Source organism: Castor canadensis, chromosome 1 (assembly GCF_047511655.1).
Source record: "Castor canadensis chromosome 1, mCasCan1.hap1v2, whole genome shotgun sequence".
Classification (NCBI taxonomy): Eukaryota; Metazoa; Chordata; class Mammalia; order Rodentia; family Castoridae; genus Castor; species Castor canadensis.
The window spans coordinates 87826762-87844575 of record NC_133386.1 but is presented as its reverse complement, the minus strand read 5'-3'; the positions used below and the strand labels follow the sequence as shown (position 1 = coordinate 87844575).

The window sequence follows — 17814 nt, the reverse complement described above, 5'->3', positions numbered from 1 at the left end:
TAAGATAAAATTTACACTTTATTCATCAAGATGTTATTAAGAATTCAAAGTTTTACTATGAAGTTTTCATGAAAGAAGAATATGATTATTTAGTTATATTAAATCTATGTATCTAAAAACAAATATGAAGAATTAGGAAGTATGTAAAAAAAAAAGGAATTCTAAAAATAAGACTTCCATGATTACTAGGAAACTGGAAGTACTCAGATGTAGTTTTTTTTTTTTTTAAAGAAATTAACTTATTGGCTAGGCAATGCAATGTAATCTCAAATTTCAAAATTCGAAAACATAGAAGGTTATATATAATGATAAGCTTCTCATCATCCTGGATCCCTAATTACTCTGTATCCTTGCCAGAAGCAACCAAGTGTTTGAATCTTTAAAATATTCCTAACATTATTTTATTCATAAGCAGAACAAAATGTATGCATTCTGTGTCCATATTTCCTTCCTGTCTTTATAGGACCATTTCTGCTTCTTACTTTTTTTCCTCAGCATTTAATGAGTGGAAATCTTCCCACATCGTTGCACAACAATGTTCCTTATTCTTTTTTATATCTTAATAGTATTTCATTATATTGTCAGGCAGAATCATGAATGATTTTGAAATGTCCCACGTACTGGGCATCTTTTCGATGGCATACTAAGCACTGTTTGTTTTGTTATTTGTGTATTTTGCTATTTGTGTGTGTGTGTGTGTTGCTCAGGGCCTCAAGCATGCAAGGTAAGAGGTCTACCCCTGAATTAATTCCTAGTCTGATAATAAGTATTCTTTAGTGAATCTTTCCAGATTACCTGATAGCTATGAGGATGCATCTTTCATTATATTAACACTGTTAGGTTGTAGAAAAGTAATGAAAATAAGTTTTGTCTGGTGCAGAAGCAATTAATTTCCTTCCTTGCCCAAGAAGCCCATTTTGTATCTATTAAATGTATTGTGGCATTCTTGATCGATTATACATGTCTATTCCTTAGGTTCCCCTTTGAATCATTTGTAACATCTTACTGGTTACCTCATTAATTAATCAGTTAAATATTTGTATGATAGTCATAATTTTACCTTTTAAAAAAAAGATCTCTGACAGTTCTGATTGCCATCCACCGAGATCTACACCATGACAAAGCCAAGTAAAGAGCATTTCTGGAAGAGTTTACCTCATGGGCTGCTTAACTCGAGGAATATTTTTTCTCTTTCTTCCTTCCTTCCTTTCCTCTTTGTACTGAGTAGAGCACTCTACCACTTGAGCCATACCCCAGTCCTTTTTCTTTTTCTTTTCTTTTTAGTACTGGAATTAAACACAGATTCAGGCAAGTGCTCTACCACTGAGCTACACCCCAAGCCTCTGAAGCTATAAAATTGCTATATATCTGTGGGTATTTAATTTTGTGTCTATAATTCAGAAAAGTCATTTCCTTTAATTTTGTGAGTATGAAATGGCTTCTTATTTCCAGACCAGAAAGAATTAATTAGATTGTGTAATTTCTTATAGGACCTCTAATTCTGATTGGTATATAAACCAATAAAAGTTAAATAAGTGCTTAAATAGGCCAAGTCTTCCTAAAATTCCCATAAAATATGAATTTTTGATGTCTAACATTTTAAATGTGTTAAACTTTAAAAATTCTCCTGATAAAAACTGTTAATTTAAGACTATTTTAAGAGTCCCAGGCTAGGTGCCGGTGGCTCATGGCTGTAATCCTAGCTATGTGGAAGGCTGAGATTGGAGGATCAAAGGTTAGAGACCACCCTGGGCAAATAGTTTGCAAAACTCCATGTCCAAAATATCCAGAGCAAAACAGACTGGAGGTGTGGCTCAAATGGTAGAGTGCCTGCTTTGCAAGTATGAAGCTCTGATTTTTAACTCCAGTTCTGCTTAAAAAAAAAAAAAAAAAAGAAAACTTTTGGCAAAGGAGATTAGTATAATAATTTTCATTAGTAAACAACTATGTCTTTTCTTGACTTGTTAGTGTTAACAATAAAATATAAATTATACATTTTGTTTTACTTGGGCTTGTTTTTTCTAAACTTATATAGGTTTTCTAGTCAAATGACATTACTCTTCTATAATGTTTAAGGTTATAAAAATAAAATTTAAGGATCATGAGATTGAATCATTATTTTGACAATCTTTTCTATAAATAATAATTATGGTTTCATAGCATGTCAGTTTAAATATGAATTCTGAGTGAGTAGCTTAAAATCTTGAACTAATATTAACTTAGGTTATGAGTAGTTGTTGGCTATCTTAATTATTTCTAAACTACAATTTTGAGTTTTGATTATGGAACATTAATTTTCTTTGCTTTTGCTTATTTTAAAAATATGATGTAGAACAGCTGTATTGTTGTGGGGTCATGTAGTTGCTGTGTTTGTATTTGCCTTTCCATGCTGTAGAAAGGATATATATGGAGAACATTGTGATATGTCTGCACATGATCTTTGTTGCTCTGCTGAAATGTTCCTTTATATTAAACATCTTGCAGTTAACTACCCTTTCCCCAATTTTCTATGTGAAATAGATGTTAACTACTTTGATTAAAAGTTATACCTAAGATAGAGAAGTAAAACTATTTATATATTTTGTTTTATAAGGAAAAAGGGAGTAGTTTTATCCCAGTGTAGGTATTCTCATACCTTTTGGTCTCAGCATCCCTTTATATTCTACTGAAGAGCTTTTGGTTATGTAGATTATATTTATCATCACCAAATTAGAAATGAAATCCAAGAACTCTTTATAAAGTATTTGATTCTTTTAAAAAGTAACAATGATGAGCTGATTTCATGCTAACCTAAATGACATTTAGTAAAAATAGTATTTTTAAAAATTTAGAAGAGTTGTGTTGTTTTACAGTTTTGTAAGTTCTTCGATATCTGGGTACTTGAATACAGCTAGATTTTCATATTTCCTTCCGGACTCAATATGCATTACTTCACATCATGTAGTTCCCGGAAAATTTCATTGCACACTCATGAGAAGAGAGAAAAGGCAATCCTAAAGTATTACTGGATTCTAGATATGAAACTTTGAAAGTGGATTTTGTTTATGACAGCTGAATCTGGAAAGAATGTATGCAATGGTGTAAAATTTTGACACAGTTAAGTTAGCTTTGGTGGTCTTGCTTTCTTATTTTGCTGATTAATGCCTTTGCTGACAATATGTAAGATTTTTCTTTATCTTCTGTATAATCTACCTAGATAGCAGGGTTTCTCAGTTTCACCAGAATAGTTTTCTGTGCTTTGTATTGACTTTGTACATTCTTATTTAAAGAAAGAAAATCTTTGTTTATGAAAGAGCTAAGGTTCTACGCACTCGTGTTCCTTTACATTTATTTAAAAATGATTCTTGCCACATTGATTAAATAGCTAAACAAGCACTGCTTTCAGACTCCTGTGCCATTTTCCCTACTGTAATTCAGTCTTAATCAAATGTCCCACATTTATTCCAACAAGTCTTAGTTTTGCCTTTCCATGTGTATACCCTAAATTAAGGAAAAGCTAATAAAATTACAGAGATATCTTTTATGCCTAAAACTAGCCTCAAGAGCTCCTCGAGGGCCCCTGAAAATAACAAGGATTTGTATGTTCACCTATAGAATAAAATAATGATAGAGTAATTATGTTTGTTTGACTTGTCATTATAAGAATTTCATGGGGAACAATTTTAATGAGAAGAAATCCTCAGCCTCACATAGGTGTGTAAGTCATTTTCTGTCACTGTGACAAATATGTGGGATAAATAATTTAAAAGACGATATATTTATTTTGCCTCACTATTTCAGACCATGGCTTTATTCTTTCTGGGCCTATGATTAGGTACTAAATTTTGGAAGAAGGGTATGGCAGAGCATAACTGTTCACTTCAAAGTAGTTGGGAAGCCAGGAAGCAGATAGCAAGAAAGGAAGGGTCAGGATACAAGACCCCATCAGAGGCAGGACCCAATGATTCACTTCCTCCAACCAAACCCCTCCCCCAATACTATCAGCCATGATCTCCTCTTAAGCCCTTTTGGGAGACACTTCATATTCAAACCAAAACACTAGGTTAAATTTGTATAGTTAAATATTATTACAAATATTTTAGGAATTATATATTTACTTATGTTCCTGGTAATTTATTCTCTGTTCATAATATGTTTTCCCCTTTAGGGTTCAGCAGAACAAGAATTACATAGGTTGAATGAACTGGTAGGGAATTTCATTATTGAACAAAATAATGGCATGTAATTGTTTTAAAGTTGTAAGTTTGTTTAATGGGTAAACTGCGTATTTTTCTATTCTTTTAAGAAAAAGGAGTAGGCAATGGTACAGTTAGCCAGTGCCTTAAAGATGATGAAGATATGACACTTATGTAAACGGGCATAACTATGGGCCACCAGGAATAGATTATACAAACAGAATTTATAACCTTAAAGTAGAGTGTGGGCCAAGATACTTAGCAACTCTCCATTGGTTAGATTCCCAACAAAAACTGATATGACTAGAATACATAATTGTGGTGAAATTTTACCAGTGTTAGCAAAATGACAAAATTCATACAGCATTAAAATTGTACTTCAAAAGCTAAGACATCTAATGATGTATAAAGAAAATATGAAGCTTCTGTAGCCATCAGAAATACAAACTACAATTGATTTTAGTGGATCTCAAACTTATTTAAATCAACAACCTACTTATAGTAATATCTTGATCAAAAACCACAGTGCAAAATCTTCACACTTTAAGTGAGAGAATTCCAGCTGATAGCATGACCTGGACATTTGTGAGAATACAGTTAATATGTTCACTTGTCATGTTAACAGGAGGAAAAATACACAGAATTTTTCTTCTCCTTAAGGCACTGTCATTTAGATGTGAACATGGAAAACTAGACACAGAACTCAAGTTTATAAGATTAAAGCATGGAAGGTCTTGTGGCAACTGAAGCGTGTGTACTTCTGAAATGTAAATCTCAAGAAGGTAAACCAGACACGGCATACTTTATCTGCAGTTGAAATAGGTTGAAGTAGCAAATGCGCATTGACTATTGTTACAAATTGTGTTAATATTTGAACCAGTGTGAGTTCTGAGTGCTGCCTACTCATAATATCAAAAGTATGTTTAGGATTGTTTTGATACCTGTATTTATAATAAAAGAGGTGCTTTTTCTGATAAAAGTTGTTCCTGTATGTTACATATAATGGGAGTGGTAAATATTTGCTTATAGTCTTTGTTTAACAAACCGTGTATTTAAAACAACAAAAAGGATATGTGATTTTTGAGATAAAAATTTGTCTTACAACATAAATAAAATGTGGGATGTGCCCTCAAAAAAAAAAAAAAAAGAAGAAGAAGAGAAAAGAAAATAAATTCCTGTGGTGCCTGAGTGGGTTGGGTTATGCATGCACAGAACATTCTATCACAGATGCAGTTGATCAGAGGTGACACAGGGGATGTGGCACAAGGTATCAAAGAATCTGTTCCAGTAACATAAGAGGTATCGATTTCACTTTTTGTTTCAGGAATGGGAATCTGATTTAATAAGATGAATCAGAATATTACATTTCCTAGGCAACTGACTAAGGAATGGGCATGCTGCCCTATTTGGACTGATTAGAATCAGGTTTATGATTTTTGTTTGTCAATAGAAAAAGAGAAACCTTTCTTATTTGCTGAACAAGAAGCAATAAAAACATAAAGCTGGATGTGGTGACTATTATTACCTTGCTACCATGTAGAATAGATCTCCATGGAAATTCCAACAGAGAGGAAGAGGAGTTGAGAGGTGGAGGAAGAACAGGCCATATTGATATTATTTGAGTGTTGAATCTAGCAAAGCCTCATTTACAGAGCCAAGAATTACCTCCCTTACCCCTACACCCAGTTTTCTATTGCTTACAACAGAAAGAAACACAACAGATGCAGAATCTCTTTCCAAATGGACAGAGCCTTGGAAAATATGAATGAGAAATGAAGACTGTTCCTCTTAGTAGAAAGTAGCCATCTTACGGATAAGCAGTTATGGACTATGAGTTCCTTTTTTCAATCAACAAAAGAACCAAGAATCTGCTGAGTGGCAGAATCTATTCTTGTCTACAAACATCACCACTTTACCATGTAGCTGTACCATCAGATCACTTGATTGTCACTCAGATTGTGTTTATGGCACTGTGGCTATGCATTTAAAAAAGTTTTTGTTGTATTTTCCTGGTTTCTAGGTGCTTATCTTTTTTGCTGGGGCCATTAATCATTTATTAATTCACTTCATAACAGGTGCAATTGATGGCTTCATCATATTCCTTGGCTCAATAAATTTACCTACAGCAGCTGAGAATTTTTGGCACTTAGGTCTGTTACTGTTTTTCTGCCTGCAGACTTTCTCTGCACTTTAGACAGTACTGAAAGCAGAGGCAACTCTATCTTCCTTGTTCTCTACTGGGAGGACTTTTGAGGTTTATTTCATCTGATATTAATGTAACCACTCCAGCCTTCATATGTTTATTATTTGCTTGATACGGCTTTTCTTTCTAATCTGTGCCTTTATATTGAAGGTACCTCTTTTGTAGATAGCATATTATTAGGTCTTCACTTTTATGTATTCTGTAACCTCTTTTAATTGGACTATTTAATCCATTAGCATTTAATATAGTTATTAGTGTGGAATATTTATTTATTTTTTGGTGGAGCTGGGTTTGAACTTAGGGCTTCACATTTGCAAAGCAGGCACTCTACCTCTTGAACCATACCTCTGGACCATTTTGCTCTGGGTAATGGAGATGGGGGTCTCACAAACTATTTGCTAGGGCTGGTCTTGGACCAAGATCCTTGTAATCTCAGCCTCCAAATTAACTAGTATTACAGGTGTGAGCCACTAGTGCCTGGCTTTAGTATGGCATATTTAAGTTTATAATTTTATTGTTTTCTGTTAGTCACCTGTCTTTTATTCCTCTATTCTTCCTTGTCTTCCTTCATTTTGATTATTTTAATATTTTTAAAAATTCTACTGTATCTATTGACTTTTTCAGCTAGACTACTGGTTTTTTGGTGGCTGTTTCATGTAAAAGTATAGAAACTATGCAATGATAAATATAATTTAGCCCCCTTCCCATACCCTCTATGCTACAGATATCTTATATATTACAACTTTATATATTTAAACCAGCAAGAAAATGTCATATTTGCTTTAAGTAGTGGTGTGTGTGTGTGTGTGTGTGTGTGTGTGTGATGTTTCCAGACTTATTTTCTTTTGCATTTATTCTCCTGAGGATATTACTCTGTAAATTACATTTCACCAAATTTCAAAATAGTTTCTCCTCTCCCATTCCCTGTCAGCATTCCTTTTGGAAATCAGATAACATGTATGTTTCATATTCTGTTATTCCACAGATCTCTAAGACTTCAATCATTTTTTTAAATCTTGCAAAATTTGTTTTCTAGATTGGATAATTTCTATTGATATATATATTTAAGTTCACTGATTTTTTTCTTATGTCATGCCCAATTTGCTGTTAAACCCAGTGAGTGATTTTTTTTTGATGTTGTACTGGGGCTTGAACTCAGGGCCTTCACCTTGAGCCACTCCGCCAGCCTTTTTTGTGATAGATATTTTTGAGATAGGTTCTTGCAAACTATTTCCCAGGCTGGCTTTGAACCATGATCCTCCTGACTCTGTGTCCTGAGTAGCTAGGATTACAGGCATGAGCCACTGATATTTTTATTTTTAAAATTGCATTTTTAAATTTTGACAATTTCCTTTTGATCCTTCTATTGTAGATCTATAGTTTTGTTCAGCTTCTTTATTTTTCATCAGTATAAGCACATTGTCTTTTATTTCAATGAGCAGAGTTATAAAATTTGCTTTTAAAATCTATGACTACTTTACCATTTGAATCATTTTGGAGTTGATGTTAGTTTCTTGAAAATGGACACATTTCCTGTTTTTTTTTTTTTTTGGTTTTGGTTTTTTACTAAATTTGCTTTGGTTACTATTAGCATCCTCATCTTGGATTCTTTAGCCATAATTATTTATCTTGGGAATACAGGGACTCTTGGGAAAATATTTGGTCTCTGGCTCTCTATTACACTTCTTCTCCTTTCTTTCTTTCTTCTTCTTTTTTTTTTGGTATTGTGTTTGAACTCAGGGCTTTACACTTCCTAGGCAGATGCTCTACCACTTAAGCCATATCCCCAGCCCTTTCATCTCTGGTTATTTTTTAGATAGGGTCTTGCTTTTTTTGCCCAGGCTGGCATGGACACCAGTCCTCCTATTTGAGGGCTTCCGCTGTTGCTGGAAAGACAGACACATGCCACTGTGTCTAGCTATTGATGAAACGGGAATCTTGAGAACTATTTGCCTGGGCTAGGCTCAAATCATGAGCCTTCAGATCTCAGCCTCCCAAGTAACTAGGATTATAGGCATGAGCCACTAGCACCTGGCTTCTCTTTCTTGGATAGATTTCTATGTCATCTTTCAAATGTATTCACATCTGGTTCCTCATCGTTGTCAAAGCTAGAATTGTCTCTTTTAAGGGTATATTATTTCTGAAAGTTTTCACCTCTGTCATCCCCAACATGATCATTAAATTTCTGACCAGGTATTCTTGTATTATTTATTATGATAGACTTCCCACTCTGATCAACATTGTGTTGTAATTGAAAGTAAGTGGCTACTCCTTGTAATAGCATTCTATGGTAAGATGTCATTGGAGGAAATTTTTATGTGGAGACTCATTATTACCAATAACCTCTAAAATTTCTTGATGCCATTTCAACAGAAGCATTATGTCCCTGGGATTTTTTTTTTTAAACACATTTACTAAAAACTCATGTAGACCTATGCTGGTTGAATCATTGTATTTTTTATTGGAATCTCTTGATAACATTTCTCTTGGCAACTGATCACTAACTTTTCCTTTGTTTACTTCATCTTTTGAAAGGTGGTCTTTTTTTTTTTCAAAAGATTGTGGTAACTGGATCTGAATTTTATTCATGAAAATCAATATTGTCATCAATACAATGTTCATTCTTCTCTGCCCAAATCTTCTTGTAGTTTTCTGACTTGATAAGATTTTCAACTATGATTGTATCTTTCACTTCTTTCTCCAAATTCTTCATCATTTCAGTTTCAACTTTTATAGTAACGCTATCAGACATCCCCATTAGTCAAAGTTCTTTTAGAATTTTACAGGGAATTTGAAGCCTGATGTGTTCTATGAATTTGTGGTGTTCCACAAAAAATAAAATAAAATAGTCCAAGGTTCCATTTCACAGCTGTCAGTCAGGATGAAAATTATATTGAAGCATCTTAATCCAGCAGGAGAGAGTCCTATATCCTTGTCACCACTGTAGATTCCTGGGCTAAAATGGAGTGTCTTGGGTCAAATATATCGTAGCTTTCAATGGCCTGTGTTACTGAGGAGGAGGATAAAGAGGAGGTTGGGTGATGGTGGCAGAGCTGGGTGGGTATAAGTAACAGTTTTATGAAAGGAATTAACCCCTTTACCAGCCTGGACACCGGCTTCACCAGCAGCCTCTCTGGCAGTGAAGCCTTGCTGGCAGAATCCCACTCATTCTCACTACCTCCTGATTCTTAATATGTTAAGCAATTTTGGATTATGTCCTAGGCATTGTTGAATCTCATATTTATGGCTCCACATTCTATTTTTCCAAAGAGTGTTTATTTTACTTATTTTAATGGGAAATTTAAATTGTTAAACTCAAGTTGTAAACTCTCCAGCCACACCTCAAATCTCAGTTCATTGTTTTTTGTCCTTAGCTGGGATACTCAAAGTCAGCCTTATTCGTGTATAGGTCAGAGACATGGGCAGGGTTTATGAACACAATTCAGGCCTCTCCCTTTCTGGCTCTCTTCTTTCTCAGAGTCCCTTGACACTTTTCAGGGTCTGTGATTACTCTGAATTCCACTCAGTTCTTCAGGCCAGGAAAACTGCTTTCTACGAGTGCTTTAGCCACATGCTGTAGTATTGACTTCAGCCTGCCCTCAGGCTAAAATCTGCACTGATGGGAAACACATCCTCTTCTGGTCCTTTTTCAAAGTTTTGATTCTTCCAGAACATGCTTGCTTTGTGTTTACTTTCTGGTGTCTTTAGGTCATTGCTTTTGTTTTTGTTTGTTTGTTAGTTTAGACCTTGTGAAAAGGTTAGGTCTGATGGGATCTTAGCCGCCTGAGACATTTTCCACATTGTACCTTAGGGAGATGGAGCTTGTTTCCCCCACTTGTAACCTGATCATTTCATTGGCTTTTCTTATTCTCTGTTTTACTTTCGCCACTTCCACACACGCCTCCTAAACTGCCTACAATCCAATGCTTTATCTCAGGGCCTACTGTAGGGGTGACATAAATTAAAGCTCATTTATTACATTCTTTATTGAATTTAGTCTTCGCAACAGTCACAGAAATACACTGTGAGAAGAGCTTAAGTGTTACCTCTATTTCACTGAGTTTTAGTGTGATTGTCTCTTGCCTGTTATACTATATTCAATACATGGCAGCAGCTAATTTAAAACCAGATGTGTCTGATTCCAGAGTCTTACAGTGCTGTGTGTTTTGGCATAGTTACTTTACCTCTCTTATTCTTGTTTTCTCATATGTAAAATGGAGATAATAAAGTATATAACACATAGGATTGTGTGTCAGTTAAATGAAATAGTGTGGATATGTGGTATAGTGCCTACAAAGTATTGGGTATTTTATCAGGCAGCTTCACTGTGTAATAATCTCAAATTCTCAGTTGTTTACAATAACAACTATTTATTTTTTTGCCTCAGGTTCATATTGTCAACTACTGGTTGGATGTTGTGACTACACCCAGATTGCAGGCCGAGTCTGCTGCATATATCACCTTCTTTTAGAGACTAAAAGAGGTTTTGGATGCAACATGCTTTTTTTGGCAGTACTGGGTTTGGACTCAGGGCTTTGTGTTTCTGGTGCAAGTGCTCTACCACATGAACCACGCATGCATTACCATGCCCAGCTATTGGCTGAAATGGGGTCTTGTAAACTCCCTGTCAGGGCTGAGCTTAGCTGCAATCCTCCAAAATAGCTAGTGTTACAGAGGTGAGCCACTAGCACTGGACTTCTTCTTCTTCTTTCTTCTTTTTTTTTTTGTGTCACTGCTGGGGATTGAGCCCAAGGCCATGCTAGGAAAGGCTATTCCAGCCTCAGCCCTTCAAATGCTTTTCTTATAGCAGAGGCCACAGAAACTAGGCACTTTGGGAATCTTGTCATTTTTCTAAAAGCTTCTCTTTGGAAATGATATATTTGAAAATATCATTGATCTAAGCAAGTCACACATAGGAGCCCAAAGTCAATAGAGGATCTGGAAATACATTAGAAAAAAAAAAAAAAGAATGAATTATTGTAAACAATTAAAAAAAATCTACCATGGACATAATCACCATTTTTGCTCCAATGATACAATAGTTGTGATTTTCTAACAGAAGAGAAGATGGATCATAAAAAGGGCATGGCTACTTAAGTACAATTTTTTTTACCTTTTTTTTATTGTTGTGCTAGGTGGGGGTACTCAAGAGTACAATTTTATTAAGTGCCAAAAGAAGAGGTCAGATAGGTGCTGAATATGAACCATAAGGGTATAGAGAGTGTATGTGAATGAGAGATCTGTTGAGCTGTGTCTTGAGAGATGATGAGAATTTGGATAAATATCATTGTAGGTACCAATAACAGAGGGTGCAAAGATACAGGGTTGAACTCTCCTGGCCAAGTATTTGGGGTCCTTTGTAGGGAAGCAGGCTGGAAAGCTGAATGTCAAGCAGTAGACAAAAAGGAAACCTTATGAAATTTTGAAGCCGGGCCATGGTGGTACATGCCTGTAATCTTAGCACTCTGGGGGCTAGGGCAGGAAGACTTCAAGTTCAAGTCCCTCCTGGGCTACACAGCTAGACCCTGTCTCAAAAAACAAAATAAAATAAGAACAACAAGGAAACAAAATGAAACCTTGCCCCATCCAAACAAAAAACAAAATATGAAACCACAACAAAAAGAAAGAAAAAGAAATTTTGAGCAATTGAAAATCTGTGTTTTAGAAAGATTTTTTTTGCCACCCTGTAGGAGTAGAGATGGGTGGCAGGGAGTGTTGCTCCAATACTACACACAGCAGCTATTCTTCTTTTTTCTTAGCTTTTCACTGGCCTTGTGAGACAAGTATATGACAAAAATGTGGTGAGTATGACAAATATTTCCTCAATGCATACTTGACTCCCACTAGTAGGAAAACAAAAATTGTCTTACTTGTTTTTCTCGGAATCGCCTGTCTAACCAAATAAAAAGCATGCTCTGGTAGGAGACAGTACTGCCCACACAGACACGCAATTAAAGCAACATTAGCAGATAGACTGGATGAACAATGAAACGTTGCACACTGGAGGAAAATACTTGTGCACTATCATTTTTTATTTTGTTTTTGAACTAACCAAGGAAAGACATTTGAAAACAAACTACTGTTGTGCACTTAAAAATAGAGAAACAGTACCCGAAATCTTCTTCTTTGAACACTTTAGCAAAATACAATGCCCAGAAGCTTTTGGAAGACAGTGACAGTGGCCGTGGTAAGAATTTCCATCCATTATTTCATTCTGTTATTTCTCTGAGTTGTTGTTTTTGTTGGTTCATTAATGACCTCTGATAAATATTTATTATGCCAATGCTGCTCTATTTTAGATTTGAAAATTAGTAATAGAGGTTTAAATGAGATTACTTGATTTTGAAATTAGATTTATGACTTAATTAAAAGGAAAAGTACAAATGTAATATATGCATTTTCAACCCTTAAACCAATCACCTAAAATTATGGTTTCTTTTCAGATCTATTGGGTTATGATTGTGTTGTGAAGGTTACATTTGTTCATAACTAATATAATATTGGAAGTGGATATTACAGGATTAGAAACTTTTTAAAATATATAGATTGACATCTGGAATCTTATACATATATTTAGCTTTGTCTCAGTGCCAGGCACCATATCAAGGGCTTTACTTCCTTGTTGCAATAACCATAAAAAGCAGTTGTAGTTATTACTATCCTCATTGCACAAATGAGGAAACTCAGGCTCTACAAGGTGAAGGAAATTACTCAAGGCCTCCTAGCTAGGAGCAGGTAAAACTGGTGCTCTTCCTAGGTGGATTTGAATCTAAAGCCTAAGCCCCCTCCACACCAAATGCATCTCCATTGAGTCACTCTTTTATTTCCTAATCCTGTGTTTTAAAGGTTCTGGATTCCACATAGAACCTAGAACTTCTTTTTTAGGTAGTGGGTGGTATATGTGTCAGTGATCTGTGATTTTTCAGAAGTTCAAATTTAAAAAATTGAATTAGTACCATAAACTTAGAATTTGGTGCTTAAAAATAGTTACTGATTGTAAAAAATAATTTTATTACAGCAATAAAAAATTCAAATACCATCACAAATCACTGTGTTTTATTTGCCCATGGTCTTTTTAGTTTTTGTCCATATAATATTCTCCAAAATTTGAGAGTTACATTCTTTAATTAAACATTTTAATAATTATACACATCCCACTAAGTGGACACATCAGTGTTCATTAAATCGTTCCTATAGCGTTGAAATTTAGGTTGCCTTCATTTTCAACTACACTGTAATAAATAGTTTAATTCATATAGTGCTTTCCTTATTTTGTGTGATCTCTTTAGGGTCAATTTCTAGTAGCTATTGGGCTAAAGAGCAAGAAAATGAAAAGTTAATATATAGTGTACTACTTAAAATGGTTTATAAACTTAATGGAATTGAAAATATTTTAATATTGTAATGTTGTGTTAGGGATTCCCAAGAGCACCCTTAAGCTTGATGATTCTCTGGAAAAATTCAGAACTCAAAAAAGCTGTTACAGTAAAAAATACCACTTATTACAGTGAAAGGATGCAGATTAAAGTCACCAGTAGGAAAAGCTGGAGCTGAAATCCAGGCACAAGCTTCCAGGTATTCCTGTCCTGTGAAGTTATAAGGGATGCCCTTAATCCTCCCAGCAATGATGAGAGACAACATTACACAGTATTGCAAAGCCTTAGTATCCAGGATTTTTTTTTTCAAAGTCTCAGTTCTCCAAAGGCCAGAGGTATCCAGGATGGCCCAAGGTCTGAGGTATACAAAACACTCATGCATCAGGCAGCATATTCCAGGTTCAGATCACGAACCCACCCTTTTCAACATGCAGGGGCTGAACAAATAAAACCTTCTCTTTACTGAACACTGGTATAGAAATAATTTAGAAAGCAGAATTTAAAAATAGTATTGTCAAGATGTTTAAATGTGCTTGTAAGATTAACTGTCACAGTAAATCTAAATTATTGTCAATAATTGTATAGTGATAGATAAAATGCAGAGAATTAAGTGGGAGATTTCTAATTCAAACATTTTGGAAAAGAACTGTGTATGTATATTGTTAAAGAATGCTTTCCTATTTAAACCACTCTGCAGTGGGTGTAGCTCAGTGGTAGAGGACTTGCCTAGAATGTGAGATGCCCTTAATTCAATCCCAGTACCACCAAAAAAAAAAAAAATAGAAACTGTTATCCTATTTGTTCTCAGCTATTTAGAGTGGAGAAATGCCAGACTCACCTTCATAGGTCTGTTAAGTTTGAGGGAGACCACGAAATTTGCATTTTGAACAAAATATCTAGGTGATTTCTGATATTCTCAGGCCAAGGGCCATATTTTGAGAATCATCATTATACACTGATCACTGATAAATCTTCCTTCATCCCATGTCAGATTGGTAATGGCAATGGTGCAGTCTGTGATCAGAAGACTTCCAAATTCTTTGTGTCCTGCGTGGAAGAATCCATGGCAGGACACATGGGTGCAAATGGAGTTTATTAAAAGTTAGGGAAGGGAATTTTGAAAAGGAGCATAGTGGACCCAGGTGGACTCTGGAAGCAGAGTGTGCTTCTCATCTCCAGGTGCTTTTTAAAACCTACGAGAACTTATGGGAAAGGAGGAACCAGGTGATTCCCATCCAATGATCAATGTATGGAGAGGGACATGGGTGGTCAGGGCCAGGTGAGGGCTGTCCCAGCTGTCCCTGAGCCAAGGCATGGACAGTCTACACACACACTCACATACTCATCTGTAATTGAATAGGAGAGAGAGAGAGAGGGAGAGGGAGAGGGAGAGAGAAGAAAGGGGCCAGGTACAAGATACACCCTTCAAAGGCATACCTCCCAGTGACCTCATTCATCGTGTGGTTCTGGATGGGCTGGTAGTGATCTATGGAGCTACCTGTGACCCTGACCTGGCCAAATATGGTCCTGTATTCTTGGGTCAAGAATTTTTTTTTAACTAGTGATAAGGGCAAAACAGTCTCTGCTTGGAAGCAAGAGGGAGGGGGCAGGGGGAAGGGGGGAGTAATGACCCAATCATTGTATGCACTTATGAATAAAGTAAATTTAAAAAAAAGAATTTTTTTACATGATCTAGTATGGGACAAGTAGTAATCTTCCATGGGATATTATGTATGACCATCAAAGAGGGAGATCTTCTGTATTCTCTGAGGTGGCTGAACAGAGGACGCAGCCCTGGACCTGTCTGCGGCTGTACACATCCTCTGTGACATGGAAGAAATCTGACTCAAAATAGAAACACTGAGGTCCGCAGACAATGAGAGGGGCAGTCACAATGTGGAAAGAAATAATAAAAATAAATCAAGTTCTGTTCTGGTGATGCCAGTGAGACCTGTCTCCATTTTCCACCTCAATCTTCCCTGTTATATGAGCCAACAAATCCCTGATTTCTGTTTTTGCCCAATTTACTTGTTTGTTGAAATGGGAAAAAAAGCTTATGTTCTTTTTTGTCTGAAGTCCAATGTAGGCCTTAATGGCTAAAGTCGGGGGTGATCAGGGCTGTATTCCTTTTTGGGGTCTGGGGAACAACTTTCCTTTGCTTACTTAGGATGTTGGCAGAATTCCATTCCTTGCAGTTGTAGGAATGAAGTCTGCTTGAGGGTGTTCCCAGCATTAAGGGGTGCTCCAATGCCTGGGTTTGTGAACCCTTTCTTCCTTTTTCATAGCCAGCAAGTCTTCTGCCTTCTTTGCCCAATCCTAAATTTTATTTCAAGGGCTGAGGGTGTAGCTAATGGTACAGTGCCTGCCTAGCAGACACAAGGCTCTGAGTTCGATCCCCAGCACTTGCAATAAATAAATAAATGAAATTTGATTTTAAACATGTGATTATCGAATTCTATGTACATTTCCATATTTAGTGTGTCCTTGGTCCATCTCAAATTGTATATCTCATGTAGAATGAATAGCCATCCTCCTCTAAATTGCATATAGAACACACATGTTCATATACAGATATTATACATTTAAAAATATATAATCCCTAACACCAATAAAACAAAACAAAAAAACCCCATATTACTTAATCTATAGCTCATATTAAAATTGACCTAAATATATACAATAAATTTTGTAGTGTTTTTACTTTTTAGTACAGAATAAATCAAGGGTTATTCATCTTGCTATATAGATCAGACTTGCCTTACCTAAATGATCCTCTTGCCTCATCCTCCCAAGTGCTGGGATTACAGCTGTGGACGACCATGTTAGGCCTCTGAATTTTGTGTCTCTTTAATCTAGAATGTTTTCTGTACCTTATTTAGTTCTTCTTGACATTGTTGCTTTTGAAGAGTGCAGATTGATTGTTATTTAGAAGGTCTCTCATTGGTTTTACTTTGATTAGATTAGGTTAAACATTTCTGGCTGAGTCACAGATGATATACACATACTGCATCACATCAGGAAGCTTTCACCAAGTTAGCTTGACTTATTGGTGATGCAAAGTATGAGCATTTAGTTAAGGGCGAGCAGCCAGAGAGCTGCATTTTGCAGACATATTTTTCTTTTTGAAGTTGGTGATGCTTAGAGACTATGTGAATATACCATTTCCCATTAACTTTGAGTCAATGGTTTTATTATCCATTAATGATTCTATTCTTGATCAGTTATTGCAATGAAGGAGGCAAAATCTTTTTAAAATTATTTTATTTCTTTATAATTATTATCTCTCTTCTGTCAAGAAGAGTTTTCCCTCCCTTCCCTTTTTAGTCTCTTTTTCATCTGAGTAACAATAGGGACTGCATTTTGATTGACAGGTCACAATCCTTTACTGGTTTTGCTGTTGTTTGGTGATGGTTCTGGGGTTCAAGCTCAGCCCGGGCCCTTGTGCTTCTTAGGTAAGCGCTCTAACACCTGCGCCATGCTCCACCTGCACCACGTCCAGCTACCCTTTTCTTTGGAGCTCATATTATCCCGGATTTAGCTAGTAGGACCTACTTCAAATACAGATGTAATTTCATTAGTTTTTGAGCAATTCTTTGTCTTATGTTGTGAGATCACATTTTCTCTGACCCAGTCATGGAGTCAGTTACTTATCCAAAAGAACTTTGATTTCTTTTAGTGTGACATGATTTTTCAATTAAAACAGTCTAAGTGCTAGGGATACTCATTTATAATGAGATATTTGTTCAGGACAGAGAGCCCGGAATTTCTTTGTAAGATGAATTACATCTTGAATTATACTAATATATCTCCTTCCTTCCTTCCTTCCTTCCTTCCTTCCTTCCTCTCTCTTTCTCCTAAATTCTCTGTCTTACATCTATATTTCTTCATTTCCTTGCCAAGAATCTGGTTCTCAATGACACCAGGGATGAAAGATTTAGCATATCACACAATAACTCACTTACTTTATCCTGATTATATGCAGAGCAATCTCAGAATAACACTATTCTATTATGAAAAACAGTTAAATGAAATTTTTTGTAGCTCTTTTTATCTGTTGGGT

General features: G+C 35.7%; 1 protein-coding gene and 1 pseudogene across 3 annotated transcripts in view; one reads left to right on the top strand and one right to left on the bottom strand.

The window, feature by feature from the left end:
- LOC109688742 (filamin-A-interacting protein 1) overlaps positions 1 to 17814 on the top strand; it is a 250520-nt gene that overhangs the window by 20361 nt on the left and 212345 nt on the right. Inside the window, exon 1 of one of the 3 annotated variants that reach the window (XM_074079404.1) lies at positions 12186 to 12565. The exons of the other annotated variants lie outside the window; for them this stretch is intronic. Coding sequence (XP_073935505.1) covers positions 12527 to 12565 — 39 coding nt within the window. The 5' untranslated portion in view covers positions 12186 to 12526. Of the gene's footprint in view, positions 1 to 12185; positions 12566 to 17814 lie in introns of those variants that run through there. 3 annotated transcript variants of the gene reach the window in all.
- On the bottom strand, positions 8365 to 9235 carry LOC141415591 (R3H domain-containing protein 1 pseudogene; annotated as a pseudogene).